At 43.9% G+C, this 18,218-nt stretch overlaps 1 protein-coding gene across 2 annotated transcripts in view; it reads right to left on the bottom strand.

Moving 5' to 3' along the window:
- The window catches only part of HSD17B14 (hydroxysteroid 17-beta dehydrogenase 14), a 67,770-nt gene that overhangs the window by 3,781 nt on the left and 45,771 nt on the right, over nt 1–18,218 (bottom strand). Inside the window, exons 5-8 of one of the 2 annotated variants that reach the window (XM_056544532.1) lie at nt 15,484–15,575; nt 10,751–10,855; nt 4,773–4,840; nt 3,881–3,977 (exon numbers count right to left, since the gene is read on the bottom strand). In XM_056544532.1, the coding sequence (XP_056400507.1) occupies nt 3,881–3,977; nt 4,773–4,840; nt 10,751–10,855; nt 15,484–15,575 (362 nt within the window). The remainder of the gene's footprint in view (nt 1–3,880; nt 3,978–4,772; nt 4,841–10,750; nt 10,856–15,483; nt 15,576–18,218) is intronic. The other variant, XM_056544533.1, reaches the window with a different exon arrangement.

Below are 18,218 nucleotides of genomic sequence, written 5' to 3'. Positions count from 1 at the left end.
TAAAAAAAAAAATGTCACTAAATTTCACTAAAATGTGTGTTTCCTCCCAAATTTCACATTTTTGCAAGGGTTAATAGCAGAAAATACCCCCAAAAATTTGTAACCCCATCTCTTCTGAGTATGGAGGTACCCCATGTGTGGACATCAAGTGCCCTGCGGTAAAACTAAAATGCTCAGAAGAGGAGGAGTGCCATTGAGCTTTTGAAGAGTGAATTTGTTTGGAACGGTAGTCAGGGGCCATGTGCGTTTACAAAGCCCCCCGTGGTGCCAGAACAGTGGACCCCCCACATGTGACCCCATTTTGGAAACTACACCCCTCACAGAATTTAATAAGGGGTGTAGTGAGTATTTACACCCCACGGGCGTTTGACAGATCTTTGGAACAGTGGGCTGAGCAAATGAAAAATTTAATTTTTCATTTTCACGGACCACTGTTCCAAAAATCTGTCAGACACCTGTGGGGCGTAAATGCTCACTGCCCCCCTTATTACATTATGTGAGGGGTGTAGTTTTCAAAATGGGGTCACATGTTGGGGGGTCCATTGTTCTGGCACTATGGGGGCTTTGTAAACACACGTGGCCTTCAATTCCGGACACATTTTCTCTTCAAAATCCCAATGGCGCTCCTTCTGTTCTGAGCATTGTAGTTCGCCCACCAAGCACTTTACATCCACATTTGGGGTATTTTCTTACTCAGAAAAAATGGGGTTACAAATTTTGGGGGGCTTTTTTTTCCTATTTTCCCTTGTGAAAATGAAAAATTTAGGGTAACACCAGCATTTTAGTGAAAAAAAATTTTTTTTTTCATTTTCCCATCCAACTTTAACGAAAATTTGTCAAACACCTGTGGGGTGTTAAGGCTCACTATACCCCTTGTTACATTCCGGGAGGGGTGTAGTTTCCAAAATGGGGTCACATGTCGGTATTTATTTTTTTGCGTTTATGTCAGTACCGCTGTAAAATTAGCCACCCCTGTGCAAATCACCAATTTGGGCTTCAAATGTACATAGTGCGCTCTCACTCCTGAGCCTTGTTGTGCGTCCGCAGAGCATTTTACGCCCACATATGGGGTATTTCCGTACTCAGGAGAAATTGCGTTACAAATTTTGGGGGGCTTTTTTTCCTTTTACCTCTTGTGAAAATAAAAAGTAAAGGGCAACACCAGCATGTTAGTGTAAAAATTTTTTTTTTTTTACACTAACAGGCTGGTGTAGACCCCAACTTTTCCTTTTCATAAGGGGTAAAAGGAGAAAAAGACCCCCAAAATTTGTAGTGTAATTTCTCCCGAGTACGGAGATACCCCATATGGGGCCCTAAACTGTTTCCTTGAAATACGACAGGGCTCCGAAGTGAGAGAGTGCCATGCGCATTTGAGGACTAAATTAGGGATTGCATAGGGGTGGACATAGGGGTATTCTACGCCAGTGATTCCCAAACAGGGTGCCTCCAGCTGTTGCTAAACTCCCAGCATGCCTGGACAGTCAGTGGCTGTCCAGAAATGCTGGGAGTTGTTGTTTTGCAACAGCTGGAGACTCCGTTTTGGAAACACTGCTGTAAAATAAGTTTTTAATTTTTATTGGGGGGGGGACAGTGTAAGGGGGTGTTTATGTAGTGTTTTACCCTTTATTTTGTGTTAGTGTAGTGTTTTTAGGGTACATTCACACTGGCGCAGGTTTACAGTGAGTTCCCTGCTAGTAGTTTGCGCTGCGGCGAAAAATTTCCCGCAGCTCATACTTGAAGCAGAAAACTTACTGTAAGCCTGCCCGTGTGAATGTACCCTGGCAAACCTCCATCTGTTTCAAAACTACAACTCCCAGCATGTACTGACAGACCGTGCATGCTGGGAGTTGTACTTTTGCAACAGCTGGAGGCACACTGGTTGGAAAACCTTCAGTTAAGTTCTGTTATCTAACTCAATATTTTCCAACCAGTGTGCCTCCAGCTGTTGCAAAACTACAACTCCCAGCATGTACTGATCACCGAAGGGCATGCTGGGAGATGTAGTTATGCAACAGCTTGAGGGATCGCAACTTCAACTCCCAGCATGCTGGGATTTGCAGTTTTGCAACATCTGGAGAGCTACAGTATAGAGACCACTGCAAACTGTGGCCCTCCAGATGCTGCAAAACTACAAATCTCAGCATGCCCGGACAGCAAACAGTTGTGTGGGCATGCTAGGAGTTGTAGTTTTGCAAGATCTGGAGGGCTATAGTTCAGAGACTACCATATAGTGGTCTCAAACTGTAGCCCTCCAGCTGTTGCAAAACTACAACTCCCAGCATGCCCAAACAGCTGTCTGGGCATGCTGGGAGTTGTAGTTTTGCAACATCTGGAGTGCTACAGTATAGAGACCACTATATAGTGGTCTCGGACTGCAGCCCTCCAGATGTTGCTAGGCAACTTACCGGCTTCCGTCGGATCCAGGGAGCTTGCTGCACGACATCGCCGCTCGCTAATCTCCGACGCCGATTGTCGCCCGCAGCCTCCGCAGATCGGTAAGTGGACTCCGGCTATCCCCCTTCTATTCCGGGTCACCCTAGACCCAGAATGACCCAGAATCGCGCAAATCGCAAGTGTGAATTCACTTGCGATTTGCGCCGGTCACCGACATGGGGGGGTCTGATGACCCCCCTGGGCATTTGCGCGGGGTGCCTGCTGATAGATATCAGCAGTCACCCCGGTCCGGTCCCCGCCCGTCACACGGCGGGGACCGAAATTCACACGGGCGTACAGGTACGCCCTTAGTCCTTAAGTACCAGGGAGCAAAGGCATACCTGTACGCCCTTGGTCCTTAAGGGGTTAAAGGAACACTAAACATATGATCCAGATGCTTCCCCCACTGCTTTCTCTGCAGTAGAAGACTAAGAATGCTAAGCTTCACCTTTAGACCTATCCATCTGACATCTGCCAGACAAAAATGTAAGAGGTCAGAAGAAAAGGAATCCCTGTGTTCTCTGACATATATCTACAAGACTGTTATTCAGAAACATGCAGAAAATCCTATAGACTGTCAATCAACTTAGGCAGGATTATTTCCTGTTTCTTTATTATTCATTTGTGTTCTATTAAAGAGGTATTCCCATCAAATAGTGCCATGGCTGGTTGTGGTTTCATTTCCGCAGATCTAGAGAATAATGACTGGGGCTCTGTGGTAGCCTCCTGCCCGTTGACTACCCGGGAGCTCCATGGAAGAGCTGTAAACTGTATATTTACAACCAAGAATGGAATTGGCTTATTTAGAAAAAAACCTTTCTAATCTCACAGAATGGAATTTGATTTCATGGTCTAAGTATATGACTCTTGCATGAAACTATAATATACTGGTACTATGCGTAAAAGGCAGAGCATAAACTATAGCATTTATTACTTCCAAATTCGACTAACTTGGAATATTTTGTAGACTCCCAGGCCGGCATTCATCATTGTAGGTGTAAGTGAAGCATTTTTCTTCACCTTTTTTTGTGTGCTGGTAATGTGTAGGAGCACCAAATTTATTAAATGGTCGCAGAGCATTTGATACATTTGGGGCAGGTCACATTTTCTGAAATTTCTCTCTTCACATACACGAAAAAGCTAAGCTAATCCTGGGCTGGTGCAGTTTTAGAGACTTTTCAGTGGCTTTGCGCCTTTATACAAAAAGGTGCAGTTCATAAAACCCTCCCACATCATGTGTATTGCCAAAATCAGTGGATTGCAACTCAAAATCTGCAGAAATGTGTCAACCAAAAGGTGCAAAAAAAGGCACAAATAAACCCTCCTTGCACCTTTTTTGCGACTTTTCTAGACATAATAAACAGTCTAAAGACAATGATAAATGTCAGCCACAGATTTTTTTCCTGTATTCCACATAGCAAAGCATTTATATCTGCAACATTTTTACCTGAGCGTCCTTCCCTCCCAGGATCATGGCATTTGGATCACTAGAATGACGGGATAGCTCCTCCCACAGTGGTGTCCATACATTTCCTGGACATATACTAAAGGTATACAGTGGCATGTTATAGAATGTATGCACATATTTGTCACAACAGCATCATCTGTTACCTAAATATCCATATGATGCATCTTCACTATACTTATCTGCAAAACTTCTCTTACCAATTATAGAGTCTAATAAGAATATTTAACATTTTAAATGCTCCTTTACTGACTGTCCCTTAAAATTCTAACATCTGCATAAGCTGCTAGAAAGTGTGAGGAAGCAAAGATGTCACAGGCTGGATTTTAACCTGAAACTGTGTAATACCAGTAGCTTGTCCCCGCCTACGTACCGCACATGCCCATGGGCACAACCACTTTATAACCTTTCCTCCATGTGTCAGAAGCCTTGCTCTTCCTCACTCCTTGGTCATGAATTTTTTGCTCTTGCTGTTCCTGGCTATGTCCATATGTTGTGCATGTTCTCTCCCTGTATCTTCAAGGGCCAGCACACGTACCCAAATCATTTACTAACCTATTGGTATCGGACATGTGCTATTTAAGTCAGTGTAACCCCTTGTTGTCTTGCTCTGGTGTCTTTTGGCCCTGAGGGCCCCATTACCTCACCCCCACCCACGATCAGGCACAGGATAGGAGATAACTTGTGTTCCCCAGAGTGCCCCTTTAAATACTATTGTGGGTACCAGACAAGTCAACCAGCTTCTTATTGGGGGAAGTCAAATCTAATACAGCTCGGTAGCTGCACTACCAAACATTACCTGCACCAAAGTTTCAAAAAATTACCCTCATAGGTGGTTATAAGTAAGTTTAAGATATTGTTGTTGAGATCTTACCTATTCACTCGCACATTGTATTGGCTTTCATCTATAGCCATTGCCTTGGTCATTGCAGTCACTGCTCCCTGGTAAATAAACACAATTAGGCCTCATTGAGACACAACACAGAAAGCGACAAGATACATTGCTGGTGCTTAGTTTTGTATATTTCCATTAGTATTCAGGTCTTTGGATAGAATCATCACATCACATCTACACATCATGCCCTAGAAATGCCCATGGAAGGAGAATGAGCCTTAGAGGTATTGTATGTGCTAGTTTTATAAGAATGTTGCCAACTAGACATACCTCTATGTAACTTTAGACATGCCAAAAACATGGCTGTTCCTTATACCAGTGCATGACTGCCATAAGTGTAGACAAGTATTTTGTGGCAGAATATTAGGCTACTCCATTGTGAGCTCTTTTGCAGTGTTATTGAAATAAATATTTTATGGCATTTTCACATTACACAGAATAGATCTAGATACAGAGGAGTTCCAGGATCAATGAAGGTTCCCTCAATACAGGTTCAATCCAGCAGTGTATCCTAAACATAAATCTGTAAAGGAAGAACTTAAAGGAGTGGTCCAGCTTAAAAAAAATGTATCCCCCGGCAGCTGGGACTTCATCGATCTCCTGCCTGGCGCCCTGGCTCACCCCATGCAGAGAGCTGTGAAGACCACTGCACAAAGCAGCATTTCTATGGGAGAGCCGGAAATACCAGAGTACAGCGCTTCGCCTTTCCCACCGAAATGAATGGAGGGCACTTGCTGACTCCCACTCCATACAGGAGGAGAGCCGGGGCAACAGGCAGGAGATAGCAGGGGGTCCCAGCAGTCGGACCCCATGCAATCTGACACCTATCCCCTAACTTTTGGATAGGGGATGGATCACCCTTTTAATCCCTTGGGGACGGAGCCCATTATAACCAATGCGACGGGAGCATTTTTTTCAAATCTGACCTCTATCACTTTATGCATTAATAACTCTGGGATGCTTTTACTCATAAATTTTATTCCGAGATTTTTTTTTTCCGTGACATATTCTACTTTATGTTAGTGGTAAATTTTCGTCGATGCTTGCATAATTTCTTGGTGAAAAATTCCAGGAAAAATTTGGCATTTTTCTAAATTTGAAGCTCTCTGCTTGTAAGGAAAAGGGACATGTCAAATAAATGACATATTGATTCACATATACAATATGTTAACTTTATGTTTGCATCATAAAGTTGTCATGTTTTTACTTTTGGAAGACATCAGAGGGCTTCAAAGTATAGCAGCAATTTTCTAATTTTTCACAAAAATTTCAAAATCAGAATTTTTCAGGGACCAGTTAAGTTTAGAAGTGAATTTGAGGGTCTTTATGTTGCAAATCCCCTATGATGGACCACATTATGAAAACTGCACCCCTCAAAGTATTCAAAATGACATTCAAAAAGTTTGTTAACCCTTTAGGGGTTTCATAGGAATAGCAGCAAATCAAAATCTCAATTTTTTACACTAACATGTTATTGTAGCCCCATTGTTTTCATTTTCACAAGGGGTAAAAGGTAAAAATGCCTCACAAAACTTGTAATTCATTTTCTCTCGAGTAAGGAAATACCTCATATGTGGATGTAAAGTGCTCTGTGGGTGCACTAGAGGGCTTAGAAGGGAAGGAGCGACAATGGGATTTTGGAGAGCGAATTAAACTGAAATGGTTTTTGGGGGGCATGTCGCATTTAGAAAGCCTCCATGATGTCAAAACAGTAAAAAAAAAAAAAAACACATGTCATACTATTTGGGAAGCTACACCCCTCAAGGAACGTAACAAGGGGTAAATTGAGTCATTCTACCCCACAGGTGATTGACGAACTTTCATTAAAGTTGGACGTGAAAATGAAAAATGTGATTTTTAAAACTAAAATGCTGGTGTTACTCCAAACTTTTCATTTTCACAAGGAGTAATAGGAGAAAATGCCCCCCAAAATTAATTAATTTTCTCTCGAGTAAGGAAATACTTCATATGTGGATGTAAAGTGCTCTGTGGGTGCACTAGAGGGCTCAGAAGGGAAGGAGGGACATTTGGCTTTTGGAGAGTGAATTTTGCTGAAATGGTTTTTGGGGGGCATGTCACATTTAGGAAGCCCCCAGGATGCCAGAACAGTAAAAAAAATAAAAAAATAAAAAAATAAAAAAAACACATGGCATACTATTTTGGAAACTACCCTCCTCAAGGAAGGTAACAAGGGGTAATGTGAGCCTCAACACCCCACAGGTGTTTGACGAACTTTCATTAAACTGGGACGTCAAAATAAAAAAAAATTCAATAAAATGCTGTTGTTACCCCCAATTTTTCATTTTCACAAGGGGTAATGGGAGAAAAAAAAACAAAAATGTATAACCCCATTTCTCCTGAGTACATGGCGCTTTCTCACTCCTGAGCCTTGTTGTGTGTCCGCAGAGCACTTTGCGTCCACATTATGGGGTATTTCCGTACTTGGGAGAAATTGTGTTACAAATTTTGGGGGTCTTTTTCTCCTTTTACCTCTTGTGAAAATGAAAATTATGGGGCAACAACAGCATGTTAGTGTAATTTTTTTTTTTTTTTTTTACACTAACATGCTGGTGTAGCCCCTAACTTTTTCCTTTCATAAGGGGTAAAAGGAGAAAAATCCCCCCCAAAATTTGTAATACAATTTCTCCTGAGTACGGAAATACCCCATATGTGGCCCTAAACTATTGCCTTGAAATACGACAGGGCTCTGAAGTGAGTGAGCACCATATGCATTTGAGGCCTATATTAGGACTTTGCAATAGGGGCGGACCCGGATGCAAGGATGGGGCTGGTCTCCACCAAAACCCTATGGCAGTGTTTCCCAAACAGGGAGCCTCCAGCTGTTGCAAGTCCATGGCTATACTGATAGTTGTTGTTCTGCAACAGCTGGAGGATCCATTTAGGAAACACTGCCGAATGAGAAGTTTTTCATTTTTATTGGGGGGGGGGGGGGGGGGGACGGGACGTATAAGGAGGTGTATATGTAGTGTTTTACTTTTTATTAGTTGTTAATGTAGTGTTTTTATGGTACATTTATATGGCGGGGGTTCACAGTGAGTTTTCCGCCGGAAGTTTGAGCTGCGGCGGAAAATTTGCCGCAGCTCAAACTTGTAGAAGGAAACCCACTGTAAAACCACCCGTGTGAATGTACCCTGTACATTCACATGGGAGGGGGGGTGCCCCAAACCTTCAGCTGTGGCAAAACTACAACTCCCAGAATGCACTGATTTACCATACATGCTGGGAGTTGTAGTTTTGCAACAGTTGTAGGCCCGCTGGTGGAGAACCACTGAGTTAAGAAACAGACTCTAGCTCAGTGATTCCAACCCGTGTACCTCCAGCTGTTGCAAAACTACAATTCCCAGCATGCCCAGACAGTCAGGGATGCTGGGTGTGTAGTTCTGCAATATCTGGCCCTTCAGATTTTGCAGAACTACAACTTCCAGCATGCCTGGACAGTCTGGGCATGCTAGGAGTTGTAGTTATGCAACAACTGGGGAAGAACAGTTTGGAGACTGCTAAGTAGTGGTTTCCAAACTGTAGTCCTTTAGATGTTGCAAAACTACAACTCCAAGCATGCCCAGACTGTCCAGGCATGCTGGGAGTTGTAGTTCTGCAACATATGAAGGGCCAGATATTGCAGAACTACACGCCCAGCATCCCTGACTGTTTGGGCATGCTGGGAATTGTAGTTTTGCAACATCTGGAGGGCTACAGTTTGGAGACCACCGTACAGTGGTCTCCAAACAGTGCCACTTCAGATGGTGCAAAACTACAACTCCCAGCATGCCCAGACAGTCAGTGCATGCTGAAAGTTGTAGTTTTGCAAATTCTGGAGGACCACAGTTTAGAGACCACTACACAGTGGTCTCCAAACTGTGGCCCTCCAGATGTTGCAAAACTACAACTCCCAGCATGCTCAGAGGCTTTTAGAAGGCCACAGTGAAGATCACCTACCGGCGATCTTCACTGCAGCCTCCTCCACTGCTGCACTTTCCGGCCGCACTCCTCGTGCTGCTGCCGGCCGATGCCACCGATGCTCCAGGATGCTGCCGCCGCTCCGAGCAAGCCGGCCACGCTCCCCCCCTCGCCGCTCGCATTCTCCAGCCCCCCCCCCCCCTCTGCCCAGACTTCGATCGGTGGGCAGAGTGGGGGAAATTAACTCTAACACCTCCCACCCCCAACTGCTATTGATCATTCTTATTTTCCAGGCGATCGGGTCACCACTGACCCGATTGGCCCGGATCGCTGCAAATCGCTGGTCTTAATTGACCGGCGATTTGCGGTAGTCATCCCAGTCCGATCAGCGCCCAGCAAGTGGCGGTGATCGGAAATGCAGAGGGCGTACAGGTACGCCCTCCGTCCTTAACTATCGGGAAGCGAGGGCGTATCCATACGCCCTCCGTCCCTTACAGGTTAAAGTGGTTGTTTGGGCTCCTGCCTGTCATGTCTGTCCTGGTCTGTGTTCACACACAGCTATTGGATTTGCTGTTTGTGAACAGTTTTATGTTCTCTGGTCAGGGAATAGTTAATGTCTCTGGCTTTTTCAGCCTCAGCCTCTGTTAGCCAATGGCCTTTAGGGTGTGTCTATTTATTGTCAGCCCAGTCTAGCCTCTGGGCTGGTGATACTTCATTTTGACTTCATTTACTGATGGACTGCCTGATGTCTAGCTGCTAACATGCTGGCTATGCTGCTAATGGAGCCTTGGTGAAACACTCTTTGTTTGAGCTTTTAATCTACTATCTCTGTTTTAGCATGCACTTTGTATTTTCTGGTTTTAGCCATGTTAGGTGGCATGCTCTTAGTGGATTTTGTGTTTTAGTCCATTTTAGGATTTGTTTATCCTTTCTGCTATGTGTCTGTTCACATTGTGTTTTCTCTTGTATCCGTTTATGTGAAATTCTGTGTTTTATATTTCTGTTTTCCTACTGGGCCAGCATCCTGACCACATGGTGGAGTGTGCCATTAGCCAGTAGTCTATTTGGATTTATTATTAATGGCTACTCCTATAGTGGAGTGGAGTGTCCAGTTTGTATGTTTAATGTGAACAGTGTTCTATAAATAAGGTGTAACTAGGCATCCCTGTTACCGCTCCATGGGACTCCTTGTCTACTGGAGGTGTTCTGAAGGGATTGCGATTATTCCTGTCTTGTGATCAGTGTGAACAGTGTTCTATAAATATATCCTGTGTATCTAGGCATCCCTATTACCTGTCCTCGTGTCTACTGGAGGTTTTGCATAGGGAATGCGAATATTCCTGATTAGCGAAAGATCCCTGTTTCTGGTCCATGGGGACTTTGTGTCTACTAGATGTTCTGGGGGATTATGCTATATTCCTGTCTGTTCCTAAAGTCTGTTGAGTTATCCTTTTTCCTGTCTGGTGTTTTGAACTCTATATGTTTATTAGTTCTTTATTCGGATCTCTGGAGTTCTGTACATGACTACTGATCTATAGTGTCCTCTGTTCACGACCACGGATCTATAGTGTCCTCTGTTCATGACAACTGAGTCCTCTGTTCATGATCGCTGATCCTTAGTGTCCCCTGTGCTGCTCACTGATCTGTGTCCTCTGAACTTATACTATAGAGTTCTATGTTCCTGTTATGTTTCTGGTTTGTGACCGACTACTTTAGTATGTGTTTTTATTAGGCCCCTGCACTTTAGTTCAGGGAGGGACCAGCACCCAGTTGTCGATCCACCGGTTAGGGTGGATGGGCAAGTAGGCAGGGAGAGCGGTTTTAGGGTCAGTTTAGGGCTCACTCTCCCTGTCCCCTGGTCGGTCCCTAACACTGCCACATCTCTTTACACTCATATGTGATACCCACCATATGATCAGGATGTGTAAGCCGTGAAAAGCATATCATATCACATACATTTAGAAAGGAAGAAATCCTTGCAATAACATTTCTTTTGATTGTAACATTACATAAATTATTGTGTTCAGACAACTTTGTACCTTTGTAGCAACATAAGGTATTGCATGTTTTTGACCAATAATTCCAACAAGACTTGATATGTTGATAATGTTCCCTTGAGTTTTTCGTAGATGGGGTAAAGCATACTGGAATATACAAGAAAAATTTAAAGAAAAAAAAAACAAGAAGGATTAATGTCAGATGAAACCAAAGTAGAACTTTTTGGTAAAAACCCAACTCGTCATGTTTGGAGGAGAAAGAATGCTGAGTTGCATCCAAAGAACATCATACCTACTGTAAAGCATGGGGATGGAAACATCATGCTTTGGGACTGTTTTTCTGCTAAGGGACCAGGGCGACTGATCCATGTAAAGAAAAGAATGAATAGGACCATGCATCATGAGATTTTGAGTGAAAAATTCCTTCCATCAGCAAGGGAATTGAAGATGAAACATGGCTGGGTCTTTCAGCATGACAATGATCCCAAACACACTGCCTGGGCAACGAAGGAGTAAGAAGCATTTAAAGGTCCTGGAGTGGCCTAGCCAGTCTCCAGATCTCAACCTCAACAGCCCCATAACATCACTGCTCTAGAGGAGATCTGCATGGAGGAATGGGCCAAAATACCAGCAACAGGGTGTGAAAACCTTTTGTTATTGACCAAATACTTATTTTCCACCATAATTAGCAAATAAATTCTTGTGATTTAATGGATTTCTTTTCTCATTCTGTCCCTCATAGTTGAGGTATACCTATGATGAAAATTACAGACCTCTGTCATCTTTTTTAAGTGGGAGAATAATTGGTGGCTGACTGTATATATATATACAGGGTTGTGGAGATATATATATACAGGGGTGTGAAAAAAAAAAAACTGCTTGTCCCTTCAAGAAACTAAAACTGAACACAATCTACCTGTCCCTCATGACGAACCACTTGTCCAGGTACATAAAATAATTTCAACCAAAATAGTCTGGAAATAAGGTCTTTATTAATAGAAACTTAATAGGCAGACGAGTATGTCACCCCATTAGGTGGATGTGGCCCCTGATAAGTAAGTCCACACCATTAAATAGGTAGTACCACCTTCAGGTAGGTGTGTCCCCTCATCAGGTAGGCAGGAATGAAGGGCTCCCCTAGTATGTGAATAGGGCCCCAGATATATATGTCATCCCAGTTGGTAAAAGGTAGGGCTCCCAGACAGAGCCCCAGATAGAAATGACCCCCATTAGGTAGAACTCCCCCAGTAGGTAGACAGGCCCCCAGATAAATATGACCCGCATGAGGTAGGCAGGTAGGGCTCCCATTTAAACAATTGTACTTCTTAAGTCAGAGCTTCCCAAACTTTTCATGGTGACGCCCTTACATAGTTTGGTGACACACTCCTTGCTATACAGTCAATTGCATGCATTGCGTTGCGCATCAACAATGTGCCAATTCATCCCCCCCTTTATCACACCCTGTGGCATATCATTCCCCTGTGCCATTATATTCCCCCTTCTCTGATGCTTGCTGTGCCATTATATTTCAGCCCCCTGTGCAAATATATTTCAGCCCCCCCTCCCCCTTGTGCCATTATATTTCAGCCCACCTTCCACCCTTTGCCGTTATATTTCAGCCCCCCTCTGCTCTGTGCCATTATATTTCAGCCCCCCTCCCCCTGTGCCATTATATTTCAGCCCCCCTCCCCCTGTGCCATTATATTTCAGCCCCCTCTGTGCCATTATATTTCAGCCCCCCTCCCCTGTGCCATTATATTTCAGCCCCCCCCCGTGCAATTATATTTCAGTCCCCCCGTGCCATTATATTTCAGCCCCCCCTCCCCCTGTGCCATTAAATTTCAGCCCCCCTCCCCCTGTGCCATTATATTTCAGCCCCCCTGTACCATTATATTTCAGCCCCCCCTGTGTAATTATATTTCACCCTCCCCTCCTTCGCCACATCATTCACTGATTCACCAAACCCCCTTCCCCTGCTTTTATCTGTCCTCTGTCCCCATGTGCCCTCCTGCAGGCTAACGGACTCGGCGGTCATGTTGCATCCTCGGTCCTGAAGGAGGTGCGCGCGATGAGTGACGTCATTGCACGCGCCTACGCTGGGACGCCGATGTCCTGCGCAGCTCACTATAGGCTGCAGCATACAGCTGCAGTCTATAGGAGTTTAGTGATGGGGTAAGAATGATTGCCCCGTTATAAGTGGATTACTCAGGCATTCAGCCTCAAGAATTCACCTGCCCAGTGCCCGGAACTGCACTTCCCACGCTTCGGGCGATACAATTTCCACATCCCTGTGTATATATATATATATATATATATATATATGTATACTGTATGTATATATATATATATATATATATATATATATTTATATATACACACTGTGAGAAGGTGAAAGGTATCGTGGTGGATGGGCGATATGTGTCACCGATGCAGACTGACACTATGGCCATAGTATGGCTTGAAGGCCAATCCGGGACAGCTCTTACTGGGAATGACCAAGTGCAGGGTGGGGGTCATTCCCCACAATCGAGGCCGCCTTTTGTTGGCCTTAAAGGCAACCTGTTTCACCAGCTTAGGGGGATTTGCTAGTTGCAGCTCACACTGCCAGAGAGAGTTTGCTCCAAGGTCGGAAGCTGGTGAGCAGCCTGCCTGGAGGCCTGGAAAAGACTTGCTTGATGCCGCATGGCATGGACTGAGGTGTGAACAAACACCTAACGAATACAGGTGGACTTTTTGTTACGTTTTCCTTTGTTCTGCAGACTGTTTGCTGTGTGACAAGTGTGAATAAAACACTGAACTTTGATTTGGAAAATACTGCTTCCTTGCCTCTAAACTGCAACCACACCTATTTGCAAGAGTGAGTCATCACAACACATATATATTGTTTTATACAAAATATAAATGCTTGCACATGAACAGTTTGCATCTCCATGTGTATTTAATGCTAAGGTTGTGATCATATCTGGGAAGCATTTCCCAAAGCTTAAAAAAGGCTTTCATCATCTTTGGGGGATCTGATCCATCTCTGCACCAAATATTTGGCTCATGGAAAAAAAAGCCATAATCTAACCATGTGTTGTTGTTGTTTTTTTTTACATAAATGGGGAATACTTTAATAAAATGGCAGCACACATTTGGCAGATTGTCTGGTTTGAAGATTAACTGGGGAAAGATGGCCCTGATGTCACTTGGAGATAATATCCCGACTGATAAAGCCACAGTCAAGGTCTCAGGGGAAAGGGGAAGCTTTAAAGTACCTGGAGATTACAGTTGGACCGAGACTAGAACTATTCCATAGTTTGAATTTGAATTCCTTGAAAATGCAATTAAAAGCTAGATAGATATCTGGACCATGCTTCCACTGTCAATTGCTGACAGGATTGCCTTGATCACATTGATTACATTACCAAAGATTCTGTCTGTCTTTTATGCATGCCCAATATGGATAATGGAGGGTTGGTACAACGATATAGAGGTACTACTTGGGAAGTTCATCTGAGATCAAAAAAGAACCCATCTGAAATATAAAGAGTTGACCCAGAGGGAAGGAGAGGGAGGAGGAAGCCTCACTTAATTTAAGCTTTATTTTCTAGCCATTTAAGTATTTTTCCATCTTTTAACATTTAGTAATTTTTCACTGAGATGGTTATAAGAAACTGACCAAAGAGACTATGAGGATATATATGACATTTTAGAAGCTGGATGGAACAAGGATGGAGTCACACCTCTTGCTATATTATATGCTATAGTCTGGAAGGAATAAAAAAAAAATGTGTGGTAACACAGGGAGTTTAAAGGGGTTATCCACCATAAGGTGATTTTAGTACGTACCTGGCAGACAGTAATGGACATGCTTAGGAAGGATCTGCGCTTGTCTTGGGGCTAAATGGCTATGTTGTGAGATTACCATAACACTGTGGCTAGCTGTTTGAGAACTAGTATTTCCTGTTTGACTTTTTTTTTTTTACTACAAATTTACTACAAATCCCACAATTCCATTTTCCTCCCTCCCACACATCAGCCACCCCACCCATTGAAACAAAAGACCTGTGGTTTTCAATCAGGGTGCCTACAGCTGTTGCATTAGTTGCAACAGTTGCAACATTTTTTTCTTACTATTTTTTTGCTTATGTGCGACTTATTTATCAACTGCTTTCAGCCTGTTGATAAATTTTTTTCACTTAAGCAATTTTTCTTTTTTTGCTTTGGTAGTGGCTTTTTCTGCTCCATGTCTGAGCTGGAGTAAATTTAGTAGGTTTTTTCATGTGATGCGACGTTTTTGCGACTTTCGCACTTGATAAATCTCTGACAACTACAAGTCAAAAATCACTTTTTGCTTTGGTAAGCAAGATTTTTATTTTTTGCTTTGGACACTGCACAATCAAAAAGTCGAAGAAAAAAGAGAGTAGTCGCACGTGCGACTTTTTTGCGACAATTTTGAGCAAAAAAAATCTACTAAATGCGTGGCACTCATCCGGAGCATGGAGCGCACTCCACTCCGTGCCGGATGGTGGGTGGACCACAGCTGTCACACCCCTCCATTTATGTCAATGGGAGGAGGCGTGATGACTAAATACTAGCCGTCACACCCCTCCAATAGATATGAATGGAGGGGCGTGGTCACTGTCCCAGAGATTGTGGGGGGTCCTTTGAATAGGGGATAAGATGTTTTGGAGCGGAGTACCCCTTTAAGCATAGGTCACATCCCAAACATGAAAAAGTTTTAGTATTTATGCCAAGCATTGCAATGTGTATGTCACATGTTAAGTAGTTACCTTTGCAGTCAGGAAGTAGCCAATCAGATTCAAGTTTAAAAGGTCCTGAAAGTCCTGGGCACTTGTGTTGTCTATGATTTGTTCTGGAGGATCTAGTGTTACAGAAAGGAAAGAGCAAAATTTCTAGAAAAAATTACAGTCTGGAGAAGTCATTCCTAGTGGTCCTCAAATAAACTAGTCTAATATCCGTATAAGAGAACAGAAATACAATTTTGGAAATATGGACAAACAGTAAAGCTCTATAGTAGTGCATATTATTCTAACTCCGTTCATACAAAAAGCCACTGCCCAGTTTAATTTCATACTTATTATCCTCTTTCCTCTACACTGTGCAACTCTGGTTCCTTCACATCTGTGGGCCGGCCCCTTACTAGAGTTGGCCGGTCGACCAAACTAAGTGATCGGGGTAGAAGGGCCCTGCTAAGAGAGGTGACCAAGAACCCAATGCTCTGGCTGACCTCCAAAGATCCTGAGTGCAGATGGGAGAAATTTACAGATTAACCATCACTGCAGCCTCCACCAATCTGGGTTTCATAGCAGGGTGGCTGAATAGAAGCCTCTCTTCAGTAAAAGACACATGAAAGCCCACCCGGAGTATGAAAAAAAAAAACACCTAAAGGGCTCTCAGGCTGTGAGAAACAAGATTTTCTGATTTTATAAAACCAAGATTGAACTTTTTGGCCTCAATTTTAAGTGTCATGTCTGGAGGACATGACACTGCCCTATACATCCATACAGTGAAGCATAGTGGTGGCAGGATCATGCTGTGGGGGTGTTTTTCAGTGGTTGTGATGTGATGGTCGTTATGCCATTCACTGTATGGGATCAATAATGTTATACTTTAATAGCTCCTCTCCTGTCAAACACCTCTTAAATGCCTTGTTATGACTGATGTCGGTCATTTACTGTGAGTGCGGACTGCTGATAGCAGCAGTCACTCACAGTGTATAAAGCGAGCGCAACCTCTGCGCTCACATCATTGCTCTACTGCACACTGTACCATACATGTTTAATTCTGTGCGTTAAAGGGGTACTACCGTGCTGACAACTTATACCCTATCTAAAGGATAGGGGATAAGTTGCCTGATCGCGCGGAGTCCCGCCGCTGGGGACCCCCGCAATCTTGCACGCAGCACCCCGCTATCATCAGGCCCCAGAGCGAACATCCGCTCCGGGTCTGATGACGGGGCCGGTGATCGTGACGTCACAGTTCCACCCCCTCAATGCAAGTCTATGGCAGGGGCCCCGTGATTGGCAGTCATCAGACCCGGAGCGATGTTCGCTCCAGGGCCTGATGAGAGCGGGGTGCTGCGTGCGAGAAGTTGTCAGATGTTACACTCGCCAAGTGTAATAATGGAAAAGGGCTTGTGTGTAAGTATGCCGGCAGCCGGTCCACCTTAGAACAGATGCACAAAGAAACAAGGAGCCTCCAAGGAGGTGGCAGACATCAAGAGGCGCTGGACACACTCGGTGGGTAAAATCCACTTTAATCACCCATCATGCAACGCGTTTCACAGATTATCTGCTTTATCAGTCATCCGCCTGATGAAGCAGATAATCTGTGAAACGCGTTGCTTGATGTCCGCCACCTCCTTGGAAATACATTTTTGACATGTCCAATCATGTCAAAAGTTTAGATTGCACTTAGTCTCAGTCACTCAAATCCAACTCTTTCACTGCATCAGTTTATGGAGTGAAAAGTTAAATCTGGTGGATAGGTGGTTCACATGGCTATTACTCATGACTGCAGTGGGTTTCAGGACTAAGACTCAGTGCGATCTAAACTTTTGGCATGTCTGGACTATATGTCACAGTTTATTTCAGAAATAAAAAATGGACCTATAAGTGTTAAGTATACCATCCACTAAATAGCAAAAATAAAACATGGCCATTATTAAATTTGAGGTGGAGCTTAAATGGGTACTGTCAGATACAAAAACTTTGTATCTGTTGTACATCTTGGCAAAACATTAACCTTTCTTATATATTTCATAAGAATTTTTATAGAAAACATGGATTAAATAATCATGGTTTTGTCCAAGCTGAAGCACAGGCATGGACAAAGTCCAGTAAGTGAGGGTGGGCTACCACTCCTCTGTGCACTCTCCTGTCTGATAGGACTCGTCTGTGCTCTCTCCTGTCCTATCAGACAGGAGAGAGCACAGAGGAGTCCTATCAGGCAGGAGAGAGCACAGAGGCATGCTATCAGACAGGAGAGAGCACAGAGAAGTGCTATCAGACAGGAGAGAGCACAGAGAAGTGCTATCAGACAGGAGAGAGCACAGGGGAGTACTATCAGACAGGAGCGAGCACAGAGGTGTCCTATCAGACAGGAGAGAGCACATAGGAGTACTATCAGACAGGAGAAAGCTCAGAGGAGTGCTATCAGACAGGAGAGAGCACAGAGGAGTACTATCAGACAGGAGAGAGCACAGAGGAGTCCTATAAGACAGGAGAGAGCACAGAGGAGTACTATCAGACAGGAGAGAGCACAAAGGAGTACTATCAGACAGGAGAGAGCACAGAGGAGTCCTATCAGACAGGAGAGAGCACAGAGGCGTGCTATCAGACAGGAGAGAGCACAGAGAAGTGCTATCAAACAGGAGAGAGCACAGAGGAGTGCTATCAGACAGGAGAGAGCACATGGGAGTACTATCAGACAGGAGAGAGCACAGAGGAGTCCTATCAGACAGGAGAGAGCACAGAGGAGTCCTATCAGACAGGAGAGAGCACAG

This window comes from Hyla sarda, chromosome 10 (genome assembly GCF_029499605.1).
Source record: "Hyla sarda isolate aHylSar1 chromosome 10, aHylSar1.hap1, whole genome shotgun sequence".
In the NCBI taxonomy this organism is placed as follows: Eukaryota; Metazoa; Chordata; class Amphibia; order Anura; family Hylidae; genus Hyla; species Hyla sarda.
The sequence above is the reverse complement of the archived record's forward strand: the minus strand, read 5'-3'. Positions and strand labels throughout refer to the sequence as shown.